At 64.6% G+C, this 18178-nt stretch overlaps 1 protein-coding gene across 4 annotated transcripts; it reads left to right on the top strand.

Moving 5' to 3' along the window:
- Nucleotides 1–2465: 2465 nt before the first annotated feature.
- HIGD1A (HIG1 hypoxia inducible domain family member 1A) lies at nt 2466–14304 on the top strand. Of its 4 annotated transcripts, none has more exons than XM_073551746.1 (4): nt 2466–2612; nt 12960–13067; nt 13172–13306; nt 13962–14304. In XM_073551746.1, the coding sequence occupies exons 1-4, from the start codon at nt 2555–2557 to the stop codon at nt 14009–14011; spliced, it is 351 nt and encodes a 116-aa protein (XP_073407847.1). In that variant the 5' UTR covers nt 2466–2554; the 3' UTR covers nt 14012–14304. The 4 variants fall into 4 exon arrangements, with proteins under 4 accessions (XP_073407847.1, XP_073407849.1, XP_073407848.1 ...); XM_073551748.1 differs by lacking the exon at nt 2466–2612 and adding an exon at nt 2628–2821; XM_073551747.1 differs by lacking the exon at nt 2466–2612 and adding an exon at nt 2629–2802.
- Nucleotides 14305–18178: the final 3874 nt, after the last annotated feature.

Below are 18178 nucleotides of genomic sequence, written 5' to 3'. Positions count from 1 at the left end.
GCGCACCCCGGGGCCCTGTGATGACGACGCCAGCGCACCCCGGGGCCCTGTGATGACGACGCCCGCGCACCCCGGGGCCCTGTGAAGACGACGCCCGCGCACCCCGGGGCCCTGTGATGACGACGCCAGCGCACCCCGGGGCCCTGTGACGACGACGCCCGCGCACCCCGGGGTCCTGTGATGACGACGCCCGCGCACCCCGGGGCCCTGTGACGACGACGCCCGCGCACCCCGGGGCCCTGTGACGACGACGCCCGCGCACCCCGGGGTCCTGTGATGATGGGCCCTGTGATGACGACGCCCGCGCACCCCGGGGCCCTGTGACAACGACGCCCGCGCACCCCGGGGCCCTGTGACGACGACGCCCGCGCACCCCGGGGTCCTGTGATGATGGGCCCTGTGATGACTCCGCCCGCACACCCCGGGGCCCTGTGAAGACGACGCCCGCGCACCCCGGGGTCCTGTGACGACGACTCCCGCGCACCCCGGGGTCCTGTGATGATGGGCCCTGTGATGACGCCGCCCGCACACCCCGGGGCCCTGTGAAGACGACGCCCGCGCACCCCGGGGCCCTGTGACGACGACGCCCGCGCACCCCAGGGTCCTGTGATGATGGGCCCTGTGATGACGCCGCCCGCACACCCCGGGGCCCTGTGACGACGACGCCCGCGCACCCCGGGGCCCTGTGACGACGACGCCCGCGCACCCCGGGGCCCTGTGACGACGACGCCCGCGCACCCCGGGGCCCTGTGACGACGACGCCCGCGCAACCCGGGGCCCTGTGACGACGACGCCCGCGCAACCCGGGGCCCTGTGACGACGACGCCCGCGCACCCCGGGGTCCTGTGATGATGGGCCCTGTGATGACGACGCCCGCGCACCCCGGGGCCCTGTGACGACGACGCCCGCGCACCCTGGGGCCCTGTGACGACGACGCCCGCGCACCCCGGGGTCCTGTGATGATGGGCCCTGTGATGACGACGCCCGCGCACCCCAGGGTCCTGTGATGACGCCGCCCGCACACCCCGGGGCCCTGTGAAGGCGACGCCCGCGCACCCCGGGGCCCTGTGATGACGCCGCCCGCGCACCCCGGGGCCCTGTGATGACGACGCCCGCGCACCCCGGGGCCCTGTGATGACGACGCCCGCGCACCCCGGGGCCCTGTGAAGACGACGCCAGCGCACCCCGGGGCCCTGTGATGACGACGCCCGCGCACCCCGGGGCCCTGTGAAGACGACGCCCGCGCACCCCGGGGCCCTGTGATGACGACGCCAGCGCACCCCGGGGCCCTGTGACGACGACGCCCGCGCACCCCGGGGTCCTGTGATGACGACGCCCGCGCACCCCGGGGCCCTGTGACGACGACGCCCGCGCACCCCGGGGCCCTGTGACGACGACGCCCGCGCACCCCGGGGTCCTGTGATGATGGGCCCTGTGATGACGACGCCCGCGCACCCCGGGGCCCTGTGACAACGACGCCCGCGCACCCCGGGGCCCTGTGACGACGACGCCCGCGCACCCCCGGGGTCCTGTGATGATGGGCCCTGTGATGACTCCGCCCGCACACCCCGGGGCCCTGTGAAGACGACGCCCGCGCACCCCGGGGTCCTGTGACGACGACTCCCGCGCACCCCGGGGTCCTGTGATGATGGGCCCTGTGATGACGCCGCCCGCACACCCCGGGGCCCTGTGAAGACGACGCCCGCGCACCCCGGGGCCCTGTGACGACGACGCCCGCGCACCCCAGGGTCCTGTGATGATGGGCCCTGTGATGACGCCGCCCGCACACCCCGGGGCCCTGTGAAGACGACGCCCGCGCACCCCGGGGCCCTGTGACGACGACGCCCGCGCACCCCAGGGTCCTGTGATGATGGGCCCTGTGATGACGCCGCCCGCACACCCCGGGGCCCTGTGAAGACGACGCCCGCGCACCCCGGGGTCTTGTGATGATGGGCCCTGTGAAGGCGACGCCCGCGCACCCCGGGGCCCTGTGAAGACGCCGCCCGCGCACCCCGGGGCCCTGTGAAGACGACGCCCGCGCACCCCGGGGCTCTGTGAAGACGACGCCCGCGCACCCCGGGGTCTTGTGATGATGGGCCCTGTGAAGGCGACGCCCGCGCACCCCGGGGCCCTGTGAAGACGACGCCCGCGCACCCCGGGGCCCTGTGAAGACGCCGCCCGCGCACCCCGGGGCCCTGTGAAGACGCCGCCCGCGCACCCCGGGGCCCTGTGAAGACGACGCCCGCGCACCCCGGGGCCCTGTGGTGAAGACGCCGCCCGCACACCGCACGTTCCGTTCTTCTCGGCGGACAGTAAGCGCTGAGTCACGCTGACAGGGCTGGGCGTGTCCTCGGCGTCTCCCTGGTAACGGCAGGTGACGTCACGCCGTTTGTCACGCACTTTCCTTACATGGAGGTGAGGCCTCGCGCTACCGCACGTCTCATCCGAACCAGTCTTGGCTCCGCCCCAACAACACCACAGCCAATCATAGAGAAGTCGGCATCCTGTGACGTCACGGCGCAAGGCCCTGTGGGAGTTGTAGTCCGGTGGTGTTATGGCGGTTCAGGCCCTGGTGGAGCCGCAGCGGGCGGCCTCCTCCTCTCCGTTACTGGGTGAGTAGCGCGGGAGCTGCCGCTCCTCTCCGGCCGCCCGCACTCTACGGCCAGAGCCAGGAAGGTCACCAAGGACTCGCCCGTAACCTTGGTCACGTGTGAGGCCCCGCCCCGTGACGTCAGCAGACTGTCGGAACAAGAAAAGCGGCGGCCGCACTGACAGGAGAAGAGAAGCGGAGGAGACGGGCAGGTGAGGAGGAGACGGGCAGGAGAGGAGGAGACGGGCAGGAGAGGAGGGGGAGAGCCTGAGAATACGGAGGAGAGGAGGGGGAGAGCCTGAGAATACGGAGGAGAGGAGGGGGAGAGCCGGAGAATACGGAGGAGAGGAGGGGGAGAGCCGGAGAATACGGAGGAGAGGAGGGGGAGAGCCGGAGAATACGGAGGAGAGGAGGGGGAGAGCCTGAGAATACGGAGGAGAGGAGGGGGAGAGCCGGAGAATACGGGGGAGAGGAAGGGGAGAGCCGGAGAATACGGGGGAGAGGAGGGGGAGAGCCGGAGAATACGGGGGAGAGGAAGGGGAGAGCCGGAGAATACGGGGGAGAGGAGGGGGAGAGCCGGAGAATACGGAGGAGAGGAGGGGGAGAGCCGGAGAATACGGAGGAGAGGAGGGGGAGAGCCGGAGAATACGGAGGAGAGGAAGGGGAGAGCCGGAGAATACGGAGGAGAGGAGGGGGAGAGCCGGAGAATACGGAGGAGAGGAAGGGGAGAGCCGGAGAATACGGGGGAGAGCCGGAGAATACGGAGGAGAGGAAGGGGAGAGCCGGAGAATACGGAGGAGAGGAGGGGGAGAGCCGGAGAATACGGAGGAGAGGAGGGGAGAGCCGGAGAATACGGGGGAGAGGAGGGGGAGAGCCGGAGAATACGGAGGAGAGGAAGGGGAGAGCCGGAGAATACGGAGGAGAGGAAGGGGAGAGCCGGAGAATACGGAGGAGAGGATGGGGAGAGCCGGAGAATACGGAGGAGAGGAAGGGGAGAGCCGGAGAATACGGAGGAGAGGAAGGGGAGAGCCGGAGAATACGGAGGAGAGGAAGGGGAGAGCCGGGGAATACGGAGGAGAGGAGGGGGAGAGCCGGAGAATACGGAGGAGAGGAAGGGGAGAGCCGGAGAATACGGGGGAGAGCCGGAGAATACGGAGGAGAGGAGGGGGAGAGCCGGAGAATACGGAGGAGAGGAAGGGGAGAGCCGGAGAATACGGGGGAGAGCCGGAGAATACGGAGGAGAGGAAGGGGAGAGCCGGGGAATACGGAGGAGAGGAGGGGAGAGCCGGAGAATACGGGGGAGAGGAGGGGGAGAGCCGGAGAATACGGGGGAGAGGAGGGGGAGGGCCGGAGAATACGGAGGAGAGGAGGGGGAGAGCCGGAGAATACGGAGGAGAGGAGGGGGAGAGCCGGAGAATACGGAGGAGAGGAGGGGGAGAGCCGGAGAATACGGAGGAGAGGAGGGGGAGGGCCGGAGAATACGGAGGAGAGGAAGGGGAGAGCCGGAGAATACGGAGGAGAGGAAGGGGAGAGCCGGAGAATACGGGGGAGAGGAGGGGGAGGGCCGGAGAATACGGAGGAGAGGAGGGGGAGAGCCGGAGAATACGGAGGAGAGGAGGGGGAGAGCCGGAGGAGAGGAGGGGGAGAGCCGGAGAATACGGAGGAGAGGAGGGGGAGAGCCGGAGAATACGGAGGAGAGGAGGGGGAGAGCCGGAGAATACGGAGGAGAGGAGGGGGAGAGCCGGAGAATACGGAGGAGAGGAGGGGGAGAGCCGGAGAATACGGAGGAGAGGAGGGGGAGAGCCGGAGAATACGGAGGAGAGGAAGGGGAGAGCCGGAGAATACGGAGGAGAGGAAGGGGAGAGCCGGAGAATACGGAGGAGAGGAGGGGGAGGGCCGGAGAATACGGGGGAGAGGAGGGGGAGGGCCGGAGAATACGGAGGAGAGGAGGGGGAGGGCCGGAGAATACGGGGGAGAGGAGGGGGAGGGCCGGAGAATACGGGGGAGAGGAGGGGGAGGGCCGGAGAATACGGAGGAGAGGAAGGGGAGAGCCGGAGAATACGGAGGAGAGGAGGGGGAGGGCCGGAGAATACGGGGGAGAGGAGGGGGAGGGCCGGAGAATACGGAGGAGAGGAGGGGGAGAGCCGGAGAATACGGAGGAGAGGAGGGGGAGAGCCGGAGAATACGGAGGAGAGGAGGGGGAGAGCCGGAGAATACGGAGGAGAGGAAGGGGAGAGCCGGAGAATACGGAGGAGAGGAAGGGGAGAGCCGGAGAATACGGAGGAGAGGAAGGGGAGAGCCGGAGAATACGGAGGAGAGGAGGGGGAGGGCCGGAGAATACGGGGGAGAGGAGGGGGAGGGCCGGAGAATACGGAGGAGAGGAAGGGGAGAGCCGGAGAATACGGAGGAGAGGAGGGGGAGAGCCGGAGAATACGGAGGAGAGGAGGGGGAGGGCCGGAGAATACGGGGGAGAGGAGGGGGAGGGCCGGAGAATACGGAGGAGAGGAGGGGGAGAGCCGGAGAATACGGAGGAGAGGAAGGGGAGGGCCGGAGAATACGGAGGAGAGGAAGGGGAGAGCCGGAGAATACAGGGGAGAGCCGGAGAATACGGAGGAGAGGAGGGGGAGAGCCGGAGAATACGGAGGAGAGGAGGGGGAGGGCCGGAGAATACGGGGGAGAGGAGGGGGAGGGCCGGAGAATACGGAGGAGGGGGAGGGCCGGAGAATACGGAGGAGGGGGAGAGCCGGAGAATACGGAGGAGAGGAGGGGGAGAGCCGGAGAATACGGAGGAGAGGAGGGGGAGGGCCGGAGAATACGGGGGAGAGGAGGGGGAGGGCCGGAGAATACGGGGGAGAGGAGGGGGAGAGCCGGAGAATACGGAGGAGAGGAGGGGGAGAGCCGGGGAATACGGAGGAGAGGAGGGGGAGAGCCGGGGAATACGGAGGAGAGGAGGGGGAGAGCCGGAGAATACGGAGGAGAGGAAGGGGAGAGCCGGAGAATACGGAGGAGAGGAGGGGGAGAGCCGGAGAATACGGAGGAGAGGAGGGGGAGAGCCGGAGAATACGGAGGAGAGGAGGGGGAGAGCCGGAGAATACGGAGGAGAGGAGGGGGAGAGCCGGAGAATACGGAGGAGAGGAGGGGGAGGGCCGGAGAATACGGAGGAGAGGAGGGGGAGGGCCGGAGAATACGGAGGAGAGGAGGGGGAGAGCCGGAGAATACGGAGGGGGAGGGCCGGAGAATACGGGGGAGAGGAGGGGGAGAGCCGGAGAATACGGAGGAGAGGAAGGGGAGAGCCGGAGAATACGGAGGAGAGGAGGGGGAGAGCCGGAGAATACGGAGGAGAGGAGGGGGAGAGCCGGAGAATACGGAGGAGAGGAGGGGGAGAGCCGGAGGAGAGGAGGGGGAGGGCCGGAGAATACGGAGGAGAGGAGGGGGAGAGCCGGAGAATACGGAGGAGAGGAGGGGGAGGGCCGGAGAATACGGGGGAGAGGAGGGGGAGAGCCGGAGAATACGGAGGAGAGGAAGGGGAGAGCCGGAGAATACGGAGGAGAGGAGGGGGAGAGCCGGAGAATACGGAGGAGAGGAGGGGGAGAGCCGGAGAATACGGAGGAGAGGAGGGGGAGAGCCGGAGAATACGGAGGAGAGGAGGGGGAGAGCCGGAGAATACGGAGGAGAGGAGGGGGAGGGCCGGAGAATACGGAGGAGAGGAGGGGGAGAGCCGGAGGAGAGGAGGGGGAGGGCCGGAGAATACGGGGGAGAGGAGGGGGAGGGCCGGAGAATACGGAGGAGAGGAGGGGGAGAGTGAGGAGGGGGAGAGGGGGAGAATACGGAGGAGAGGAGGGGGAGAGCCGGAGAATACGGAGGAGAGGAGGGGGAGAGGCGGAGAATACGGAGGAGAGGAGGGGGAGAGCCGGAGAATACGGAGGAGAGGAGGGGGAGAGCCGGAGAATACGGAGGAGAGGAGGGGGAGAGCCGGAGAGTACGGAGGAGAGGAGGGGGAGAGCCGGAGAGTACGGAGGAGAGGAGGGGGAGAGCCGGGGAATACGGAGGAGAGGAGGGGGAGAGCCGGAGAATACGGAGGACGGGAGGGGGAGAGCCGGAGAATACGGAGGAAAGGAGGGGGTGAGCCGGAGGAGAGGAGGGGGAGAGGCGGAGAATACGGAGGAGAGGAGGGGGAGAGGCGGAGAATACGGAGGAGAGGAGGGGGAGAGCCGGGGAATACGGAGGAGAGGAGGGGGAGAGCCGGAGAATACGGAGGACGGGAGGGGGAGAGCCGGAGAATACGGGGGAGAGCCGGAGAATACGGAGGAGAGGAGGGGCAGAGCCGGAGGAGAGGAGGGGCAGAGCCGGAGGAGAGGAGGGGGAGAGGCGGAGAATACGGAGGAGAGGAGGGGGAGAGCCGGGGAATACGGAGGAGAGGAGGGGGAGAGCCGGAGAATACGGAGGACGGGAGGGGGAGAGCCGGAGAATACGGGGGAGAGCCGGAGAATACGGAGGAGAGGAGGGGCAGAGCCGGAGGAGAGGAGGGGCAGAGCCGGAGGAGAGGAGGGGCAGAGCCGGAGGGGGAGAGGCGGAGAATACGGAGGAGAGGAGGGGGAGAGCCGGGGAATACGGAGGAGGGGGAGAGCCGGAGAATACGGAGGAGGGGGAGAGCCGGAGAATACGGAGGAGGGGAGAGGCGGAGAATACGGAGGAGAGGAGGGGGAGAGGCGGAGAATACGGAGGAGAGGAGGGGGAGAGCCGGAGAATACGGAGGAGGGGAGAGTACGGAGGGGAGGAGGGGGAGAGCCGGGGAATACGGAGGAGGGGGAGAGTACGGAGGGGGAGAGCCGGAGAGTACGGGGGAGAGGAGGGGGAGAGTACGGAGGAGAGGAGGGGGAGAGGCGGAGAATACGGAGGGGAGGAGGGGAGGGCCAGAGAATACGGAGGAGGGGAGAGCCGGAGAATACGGAGGAGGGGAGAGCCGGAGAATACGGAGGAGAGGAGGGGGAGAGCCGGAGAATACGGAGGAGAGGAGGGGGAGAGCCGGAGAATACGGAGGAGAGGAGGGGGAGAGCCGGAGAATACGGAGGAGAGGAGGGGGAGAGCCGGAGAATACGGAGGAGAGGAGGGGGAGAGCCGGAGAATACGGAGGAGAGGAGGGGGAGAGCCGGAGAATACGGAGGAGAGGAGGGGAGAGCCGGAGAATACGGAGGAGAGGAGGGGGAGAGCCGGAGAATACGGAGGAGAGGAGGGGGAGAGCCGGAGAATACGGAGGAGAGGAGGGGGAGAGCCGGAGAATACGGAGGAGAGGAGGGGGAGAGCCGGAGAATACGGAGGAGAGGAGGGGGAGAGCCGGAGAATACGGAGGAGAGGAGGGGGAGAGCCGGAGAATACGGAGGAGAGGAGGGGGAGAGTCGGGGAATACGGAGGAGAGGAGGGGGAGAGCCGGGGAATACGGAGGAGAGGAGGGGGAGAGCCGGAGAATACGGAGGAGAGGCGGGGGAGAGCCGGAGAATACGGAGGAGAGGAGGGGGAGGGCCGGAGAATACGGAGGAGAGGAGGGGGAGAGCCGGGGAATACGGAGGAGAGGAGGGGGAGAGCCGGAGAATACGGAGGAGAGGCGGGGGAGAGCCGGAGGAGAGGAGGGGGAGAGCCGGGGAATACGGAGGAAAGGAGGGGGAGAGCCGGAGAGGAGGGGGAGAGTCGGGGAATACGGAGGAGAGGAGGGGGAGAGCCGGGGAATACGGAGGAGAGGAGGGGGAGAGCCGGGGAATACGGGGGAGAGCCGGGGAGAGGAGGGGGGAGAGCCGGAGAATACGGAGGAGAGGAGGGGGAGAGCCGGAGAGTACGGAGGAGAGGAGGGGGAGAGCCGGAGAGTACGGAGGAGAGGAGGGGGAGAGCCGGAGAATACGGAGGAGAGGAGGGGGAGGGCCGGAGAATACGGGGGAGAGGAGGGGGAGGGCCGGAGAATACGGAGGAGAGGAGGGGGAGAGCCGGAGAATACGGAGGAGAGGAGGGGGAGAGCCGGAGAATACGGAGGAGAGGAAGGGGAGAGCCGGAGAATACGGGGGAGAGGAGGGGGAGGGCCGGAGAATACGGAGGAGAGGAGGGGGAGAGCCGGAGAATACGGAGGAGAGGAAGGGGAGGGCCGGAGAATACGGAGGAGAGGAAGGGGAGAGCCGGAGAATACGGAGGAGAGGAGGGGGAGGGCCGGAGAATACGGGGGAGAGGAGGGGGAGGGCCGGAGAATACGGAGGAGAGGAGGGGGAGAGCCGGAGAATACGGAGGAGAGGAAGGGGAGGGCCGGAGAATACGGAGGAGAGGAAGGGGAGAGCCGGAGAATACAGGGGAGAGCCGGAGAATACGGAGGAGAGGAGGGGGAGAGCCGGAGAATACGGAGGAGAGGAGGGGGAGGGCCGGAGAATACGGGGGAGAGGAGGGGGAGGGCCGGAGAATACGGAGGAGGGGGAGAGCCGGAGAATACGGAGGAGAGGAGGGGGAGAGCCGGAGAATACGGAGGAGAGGAGGGGGAGGGCCGGAGAATACGGAGGAGAGGAGGGGGAGGGCCGGAGAATACGGGGGAGAGGAGGGGGAGGGCCGGAGAATACGGAGGAGAGGAGGGGGAGAGCCGGAGAATACGGAGGAGAGGAGGGGGAGAGCCGGAGAGTACGGAGGAGAGGAGGGGGAGAGCCGGAGAGGAGGGGGAGAGCCGGAGAGTACGGAGGAGAGGAGGGGGAGAGCCGGAGAGTACGGAGGAGAGGAGGGGGAGGGCCGGAGAATACGGAGGAGAGGAGGGGGAGAGCCGGAGAATACGGAGGAGAGGAGGGGGAGGGCCGGAGAATACGGAGGAGAGGAGGGGGAGGGCCGGAGAATACGGAGGAGAGGAGGGGGAGGGCCGGAGAATACGGAGGAGGGGGAGAGCCGGAGAATACGGAGGAGGGGGAGAGCCGGAGAATACGGAGGAGGGGAGAGGCAGAGAATACGGAGGAGAGGAGGGGGAGAGGCGGAGAATACGGAGGAGAGGAGGGGGAGAGCCGGAGAATACGGAGGAGGGGAGAGCCGGAGAGTACGGAGGGGAGGAGGGGGGAGAGCCGGGGAATACGGAGGAGGGGGAGAGTACGGAGGGGGAGAGCCGGAGAGTACGGGGGAGAGGAGGGGGAGAGTACGGAGGAGAGGAGGGGGAGAGCCGGAGAATACGGAGGAGAGGAGGGGGAGAGCCGGAGAGGAGGGGGAGAGTACGGAGGAGAGGAGGGGGAGAGCCGGAGAGGAGGGGGAGAGTACGGAGGAGAGGAGGGGGAGAGCCGGAGAATACGGGGGAGAGCCGGAGAGTACGGAGGAGAGGAGGGGGAGAGGCGGAGAATACGGAGGAGAGGAGGGGGAGAGGCGGAGAATACGGAGGAGAGGAGGGGGAGAGGCGGAGAATACGGAGGAGAGGAGGGGGAGAGGCGGAGAATACGGAGGAGAGGAGGGGGAGAGCCGGAGAATACGGAGGAGAGGAGGGGGAGAGCCGGAGAATACGGAGGAGAGGAGGGGGAGAGCCGGAGAATACGGAGGAGAGGAGGGGGAGAGCCGGAGGAGAGGAGGGGGAGAGCCGGAGAATACGGAGGAGAGGAGGGGGAGAGCCGGAGAATACGGAGGAGAGGAGGGGGAGAGCCGGAGAATACGGAGGAGAGGAGGGGGAGAGCCGGAGAATACGGAGGAGAGGAGGGGGAGAGCCGGAGAATACGGAGGAGAGGAGGGGGAGAGCCGGAGAATACGGAGGAGAGGAGGGGGAGAGCCGGAGAATACGGAGGAGAGGAGGGGGAGAGCCGGGGAATACGGAGGAGAGGAGGGGGAGAGCCGGAGAATACGGAGGAGAGGCGGGGGAGAGCCGGAGGAGAGGAGGGGGAGAGCCGGGGAATACGGAGGAAAGGAGGGGGAGAGCCGGAGAGGAGGGGGAGAGTCGGGGAATACGGAGGAGAGGAGGGGGAGAGCCGGGGAATACGGAGGAGAGGAGGGGGAGAGCCGGGGAATACGGGGGAGAGGAGGGGGAGAGCCGGGGAGAGGAGGGGGAGAGCCGGAGAATACGGAGGAGAGGAGGGGGAGAGCCGGAGAGTACGGAGGAGAGGAGGGGGGAGAGCCGGAGAGTACGGAGGAGAGGAGGGGGAGAGCCGGAGAGTACGGAGGAGAGGAGGGGGAGAGCCGGAGAGTACGGAGGAGAGGAGGGGGAGAGCCGGAGAGTACGGAGGAGAGGAGGGGGAGAGCCGGAGAGGAGGGGGAGAGCCGGAGAGTACGGAGGAGAGGAGGGGGAGAGCCGGAGAGTACGGAGGAGAGGAGGGGGAGGGCCGGAGAATACGGAGGAGAGGAGGGGGAGAGCCGGAGAATACGGAGGAGAGGAGGGGGAGAGCCGGAGAATACGGAGGAGAGGAGGGGGAGGGCCGGAGAATACGGAGGAGAGGAGGGGGAGGGCCGGAGAATACGGAGGAGAGGAGGGGGAGGGCCGGAGGAGAGGAGTGGGAGGGCCGGAGAATACGGAGGAGAGGAGGGGGAAGGCCGGAGAATACGGGGGAGAGGAGGGGGAGAGCCGGAGAATACGGAGGAGAGGAGGGGGAGGGCCGGAGGAGAGGAGGGGGAGGGCCGGAGAATACGGAGGAGAGGAGGGGGAGAGCCGGAGAATACGGAGGAGAGGAGGGGGAGAGCCGGAGGAGAGGAGGGGGAGAGCCGGAGAATACGGAGGAGAGGAGGGGGAGAGCCGGAGAATACGGAGGAGAGGAGGGGGAGAGCCGGAGAATACGGAGGAGAGGAGGGGGAGAGCCGGAGAATACGGAGGAGAGGAGGGGGAGAGCCGGAGAATACGGAGGAGAGGAGGGGGAGAGCCGGAGAATACGGAGGAGAGGAGGGGGAGAGCCGGAGAATACGGGGGAGAGGAGGGGGAGAGCCGGAGAATACGGAGGAGAGGAGGGGGAGAGCCGGAGAATACGGGGGAGAGGAGGGGGAGAGCCGGAGAATACGGGGGAGAGGAGGGGGAGAGCCGGAGAATACGGGGGAGAGGAGGGGGAGAGCCGGAGAATACGGGGGAGAGGAGGGGGAGAGCCGGAGAATACGGAGGAGACGAGGGGGAGAACCGGAGAATACCGAGGAGAGGAGGGGAGAGCCAGAGAATACGGAGGAGAGGAGGGGGAAAATACGGAGGAGAGGAGGGGGAGAGCCGGAGAACACGGAGGAGAGGCGGGGGAGAGCCGGAGAACACGGAGGAGAGGAGGGGGAGAGCCGGAGAACACGGAGGAGAGGAGGGGGATAGTACGGAGGAGAGGAGGGGGATAGTACGGAGGAGAGGAGGGGGATAGTACGGAGGAGAGGAGGGGGAGAATATGGAGGAGAGGAGGGGGAGAGCCGGAGAATATGGAGGAGAGGAGGGGGAGAATACGGAGGAGAGGAGGGGGAGAATACGGAGGAGAGGAGGGGGAGAATACGGAGGAGAGGAGGGGGAGAATACGGAGGAGAGGAGGGGGAGAGCCGGAGAATACGGAGGAGATGAGGGGGAGAATACGGAGGAGATGAGGGGGAGAATACGGAGGAGATGAGGGGGAGAATACGGAGGAGAGGAGGGGGAGAATACGGAGGAGAGGAGGGGGAGAATACGGAGGAGAGGAGGGGGAGAATACGGAGGAGAGGAGGGGGAGAATACGGAGGAGAGGAGGGGGAGAATACGGAGGAGAGGAGGGGGAGAGTACGGAGGAGAGGAGGGGGAGAGTACGGAGGAGAGGAGGGGGAGAGCCGGAGAATATGGAGGAGAGGAGGGGGAGAATATGGAGGAGAGGAGGGGGAGAGCCGGAGAATATGGAGGAGAGGAGGGGGAGAGCCGGAGAATATGGAGGAGAGGAGGGGGAGAGCCGGAGAATATGGAGGAGAGGAGGGGGAGAGCAGGAGAATATGGAGGAGAGGAGGGGGAGAGCAGGAGAATATGGAGGAGAGGAGGGGGAGAGCAGGACTAGAGGAGGGGTAGAGCCGGAGAGTACGGAGGAGAGGAGGGGGAGCGCCGGAGAGTACGGAGGAGAGGAGGGGGAGCGCCGGAGAGTACGGAGGAGAGGAAGGGGAGAGCCGGAGAATACGGAGGAGAGTAGGGGGAGAGCCGGAGAATACGGAGGAGAGTAGGGGGAGAGTACGGAGGAGAGTAGGGGGAGAGTACGGGGAGAGTACGGAGGAGAGGAGGGGGGAGCGCCGGACAATACGGAGGAGAGGCAGGGGGGAGGCGGGGGAGAGCCGGAGAGGACTGAGGAGAGGGGGGGGGAGAGCCGGAGAGGAGAGGGAGCGCCGGAGAATTGGGGGAGGGGTGAGGACACAGGAGGCGCTCTAATGGGGGAGGGGTAGCAGTACACGTGGTCACCTGGTCCTTCTCGCCCTGCAGACATCATGGCATCTGGCGCAGGTGATGTCCTCCCAACCTACGAACTTGGAGAGACTCAGACATCGAAGCTGATAAAGAAGTCTAAGGAGTCCCCATTTGTGCCTGTTGGTGAGTGTCACCCCTGCTAATCTTATTGTACACCTGGGGTCTGAGGTGGCGCTGTCTCACCCATTAACCCCTTTTGTGCTGATGACTGCTGGTCTCTATTTCAGGTATTGCTGGATTTGCCGCGGTCGTGGCGTATGGACTGTATAAGATCAGATCCCGAGGAGACACCAAGATGTCTGTGCACCTTATACACATGCGGGTGGGGGCACAGGGCTTCGTTGTTGGTGCAATGACTTGTGGTGAGTCTGTGGTGGGGATGAGCCATCGGTGGGAGGTGATAACCAGAGATTGAGGGCAAACAGCCGGCGGAAGGCGATGACCAGAGAATGGGGAGGAGGGGGCAGCTGGTGGGAGGCGATGACCAGAGAGACGGTGGGGGGGGGGGGGTTTCGGGGGCAGGCAGCCGGTGGGAGGCGATGACCAGAGAGACGGGGGGAGGGGGGCAGGCAGCCGGTGGTAGGCGATGACCGGAGAGACGGGGGGGAGGGGGGCAGGCAGCCGGTGGAAGGCGATGACCAGAGATCGGGGGGGGGGGGGAGCTGTCGAGGGGTGATGACCAGAGGTTGGGACGGTGGGAGGCGATGGCCAGAGATCGGGGGGGGCAGCTGTTGAGGGGTGATGACCAGAGGTTGGGACGGTGGGAGGCGATGGCCAGAGATTGGATGGTGGGTAGCAATGACCAGATGTTGGGGTGGTGGGAAGGCAATGACCAGAGATTAGAGGGTGGGAGGTGATGACCAGAGATTGAGGTGATGGCCAGAGGTTGAGGTGGTGGGGAGGCGATGGCCAGAGGTTGGGGCGATGGGGGTGGGCAGCTGGTGGGAGGCGATGGCTTTGGTGCTGTAGGACTGAACGCCTCCTCTTCCTGGCAGTGACTCTGTCCTCTCTCTCCAGGTGTGCTGTACTCTATGTATAAAGAATATCTGGCCAAGCCCCAGCAGTGAGACCCCCATCATCTGGACTTCACATTGGGGGTTTTTGTGCCTCTTGCGGAGGTCCTGTAGTTACATTTTGGAACATGAACAATTTTATCTGACGACATTAGACCAAGATATTATTTATTTTTTTATTTTTTGATGCGTCTGACGTGGCAGAGTGTGAGGAAACCGCTGACTACGGCCGTGGAGGTGCTCTACCAACAGCCACCTGAGATGGCGCCGTTTACACTTTGGTTGCCGTGTTACATTCCACTGTCCTGTGACCATCTGAATAATAAAACATCTCGTCTGCTGCTGTGCATCCTGTGTGCCCCCTGATTCCTGCAGTGTGCTCCCCTGTGGATACTATGCCCCCATGTGCTCCCTGATGGCTGTCGCTGTGGTCTACCCACATCTTGTTCGCCCTGGTGACTGCCGTCCATGACCTGTGTTTTGATTTGCCCTGGTGATTACTGTCCTCCCCCCAGCGTCCTATGTTTTGCACTTGTGACTGCTGTCGTCTCCCCCCCCCCCGGTGTCCTGTGTTTTCCCCTGGTGTCCTGTGTTTGCTCCGGTGACTGCTGTTCCCTCCAGTGTCCTGTGTTTGCCCTTGTGACTGCTGTCCCCCCCCCCCTCCCCCGGCGTCCTGTGCTTGCCCTGGCAACTGCTGTTCTCCCCATGTCCTATATTTGTCCTGGTGACTGCTGTTTGTTCCCCCCCGGCTTCTTGTGTTTGCTCCGGTGACTGCTGTTCCCCTCTGGCGACCTGTTTGCCCTGGTGACTGCTGTTCCCTCCAGCGTCCTGTGTTTGTCCTGGTGTCTGCTGTCCCCCCGGCATCCTAGGTTTGCCCTGGTGACTGCTGTTCTCCCTGTGTCCTATATTTGCCCCGGTGACTGTTGTTTCACCCATTGGCATCCTGTGTTTGCATCCTGTCCCCCCGGTGCCCTGGTGACTGCTGTTCCCTCCGGCGTCCCGTGTTTGCCCTGATGACTGCTGCCCCCCCCCCCCCCCCCCAGGTGTCCTAGGTTTCCCCTGGTGCCTGCTGTTCCCTCCAGCGTCCTTTGTTTGCCCCGGTGACTGCTGTTCCCTCCGGCGTCCTGTGTTTGCCCCGGTGACTGCTGTTCCCTCCGGCCTCCTGTGTTTGCCCCGGTGACTGCTGTTCCCTCCGGCCTCCTGTGTTTGCCCCGGTGACTGCTGTTCCCTCCGGCCTCCTGTGTTTGCCCCGGTGACTGCTGTTCCCTCCGGCCTCCCGTGTTTGCCCCGGTGACTGCTGTTCCCTCCGGCCTCCCGTGTTTGCCCCGGTGACTGCTGTTCCCTCCGGCGTCCCGTGTTTGCCCCGGTGACTGCTGTTCCCTCCGGCGTCCCGTGTTTGCCCCGGTGACTGCTGTTCCCTCCGGCGTCCCGTGTTTGCCCTGGTGACTGCTGTTCCCTCCGGCGTCCCGTGTTTGCCCTGGTGACTGCTGTTCCCTCCGGCGTCCCGTGTTTGACCTGGTGACTGCTGTCCCCCCCTCCGGCGTCCCGTGTTTGACCTGGTGACTGCTGTCCCCCCCCCCAGGTGTCCTAGGTTTGCCCTGGTGCCTGCTGTTCCCTCCAGCGTCCTTTGTTTGTCCCGCTGACTGCTGTTCCCTCCGGCGTCCTGTGACTGCTGTTCCCTCCGGCGTCCTGTGTTTGCCCCGGTGACTGCTGTTCCCTCCGGCGTCCTGTGTTTTGCCCTGGTGACTGCTGTAACACCCCCCTCCCGGCATCCTAGGTTTGCCCTGGTGAGTGCCGTCCCTCCATGTCCTGTGTTTGTATCCACGGTGGTGGTGTTCGGGCTGGGGTTCTGTTATTGGGATGTCTCATCTTTATTGAAGCACTGGCCTGTAATATTTTCGTTAAGGACCAGTGGCCAAGGACGTGTTTGCTTCAGGGTTGCTGGTGCCAGGTTCGGTTACTGATTGTTACAGACTGCTGAGGATGGGGTCTCTCCAGCCATAGAGCTTGATGTCTGGACAATGGAAACCTGATGCTGTAGCTCTGCTACCACTTAATATAGAACCCCACAGCCAACCCCAGGGGGCAGCATTGAGTGGGCTCAATTGCTCCAGTGAGGATCGCACTGATTCGGACCCCACTGTTCCTGTGCGGATTTGTCTGGAGTCTCTGCAGTCATGTGCTCCCGATATGAGTGATGTTCCTGGATGGTAGTCTGAATCCCACCACCAACCAGCCCCTGATCACATTGTCACAGGGATTATACTGATCAGCAGAGGAGCTCTGAGAGACGGGGTTGTTGTGTCAGGTGAGCTCTGCGCCCTCTGAGAGACGGGGTTGTTGTGTCAGGTGAGCTCTGCTCCCTCTGAGAGACGGGGTTGTTGTGTCAGGTGAGCTCTGCGCCCTCTGAGAGACGGGGTTGTTTCAGGTGAGCTCCGCGCCCTCTGACAGGAGGTTGTTGTGTCAGGTGAGCTCCGCACCTATTGTACCCACACAGTGCCGGGGAGCGTGGTCCGTGCTCCATGTACAGACCCCAGTACACCTATCACTATACCCCTCGTGTGCCCACACAGTGCCGGGGAGCAGGGTCCGTGCTTCATGTACACACCCCTGTACATCTGTCGCTATACCCCTAGTGTACCCACACAGTTCCGGGGAGAGAGGTCCATGCTCCATGTACAGACCCCTGTACACCTGTCACTATACCCCTAGTGTGTCCACACAGTGTCGGGGAGAGAGGTCCGTGCTCCATGTACAGACCCCTGTACATCTGTCGCTATACCCTTAGTGTACCCACACAGTTCCGGGGAGCGTGGTCCGTGCTCCATGTACAGACCCCAGTACACCTATCACTATACCCCTCGTGTGCCCACACAGTGCCGGGGAGCAGGGTCCGTGCTTCATATACACACCCCTGTACATCTGTCGCTATACCCCTAGTGTACCCACACAGTTCCGGGGAGCAGGGTCCGTGCTCCATGTACAGACCCCTGTACACCTGTCACTATACCCCTAGTGTACCCACACAGTTCTGGGGAGAGAGGTCCGTGCTCCATTGTACAGACCACTGTACACCTGTCACTATACCCCTAGTGTGCCCACACAGTGCCGGGGAGCAGGGTCCGTGCTCCATGTACAGGCCCCTGTACACCTGTCACTATACCCCTAGTGTGTGGGTCGCCCTCCCAGGGCTGTGGGGTACCGGGCCGGTGTCAGTGGCATGTGTCACAGCAGCAGTGACCCGGTCCGTGGCCCTGGGCGCCCAAATCAATGGTGGTTTGTAGTTAATGAAATGGAATAGTTCATGACGCCACCTGTGTTTGACAAGCAAGATGTTAAGCCAATGCTGCGTGCAGATCCTCTGGGGCTGATGGTGTGTTGCAGCATAGATGGTGTAGCTGTAACCCCAGGGCAGTGTATAGGCGCAGGTAGTGTAACGGAGGATACCCAGATGTAGCGGTGCTGACGGTGTTGGCGCACAGTGACTGGAAGACACATGGGCTTGTAGTTCCAAAGCTTTACTCTCAGTTCGTGGTACACACTGGTGCCTGCCTCCGTGCCGTGTCATCCGGGGCAGAGACTCAATCAACCTCCCGGTCAAGTCAGAATCCTCTCCAACACTCCGCCAACATATGCCTTTCCTGAACGACTCCTCTATTGCGCCTCTTAGCGTGAAGAGCTCCAGTACTGTGGTACTCTGAAGTTCCTCCTGGCAGATGTTCCTAACAACTCTACTTGTATGACAGACAGCTGTAGCCTCTATCGGGGACTCCTTTCTCCAGAGTCCTGGCTTTCTATTCGGTTGCTGTTGTGTCCCAAGTCTTGGATAGGAGTAGTGTATTTACAGCCAACTACTCCACCGGTGTCTGCTGCAGAACCATAAGTGTCCATACAACCTCGGGGACCGGGCCCCGGCTTTGCGCTGAGAACCTATAGGCAGGGTTCCTCTTCCAACCCACAACTCCTCTCTGTTCTCCTACTCCTTCGTTCCGCGCTATTCCTTCTCTCTCTTATGGAAGCTTAGGTTGCAGTTCTACGTCTTTCTCCTTCTGTTCCTTTCCCGTGCCAGCTGGCTCAGGTCACTGAGGCAGTTGCAGCACTCCTTCCTCCATCCTTCCTTCTAGGGATCCGTCCTCAGTCTCTCCTGACTGACTGACTGACCCTCTAGACTCCTCCCGTCAGACTGACCTGTAATTCTAAACTTTCCCACTCTTTTATATC

This window comes from Dendrobates tinctorius, unplaced genomic scaffold (genome assembly GCF_039654945.1).
Source record: "Dendrobates tinctorius isolate UK_male_01 unplaced genomic scaffold, ASM3965494v1 ptg000179l, whole genome shotgun sequence".
In the NCBI taxonomy this organism is placed as follows: Eukaryota; Metazoa; Chordata; class Amphibia; order Anura; family Dendrobatidae; genus Dendrobates; species Dendrobates tinctorius.
This window is presented reverse-complemented; position numbering and strand designations above follow the sequence as displayed.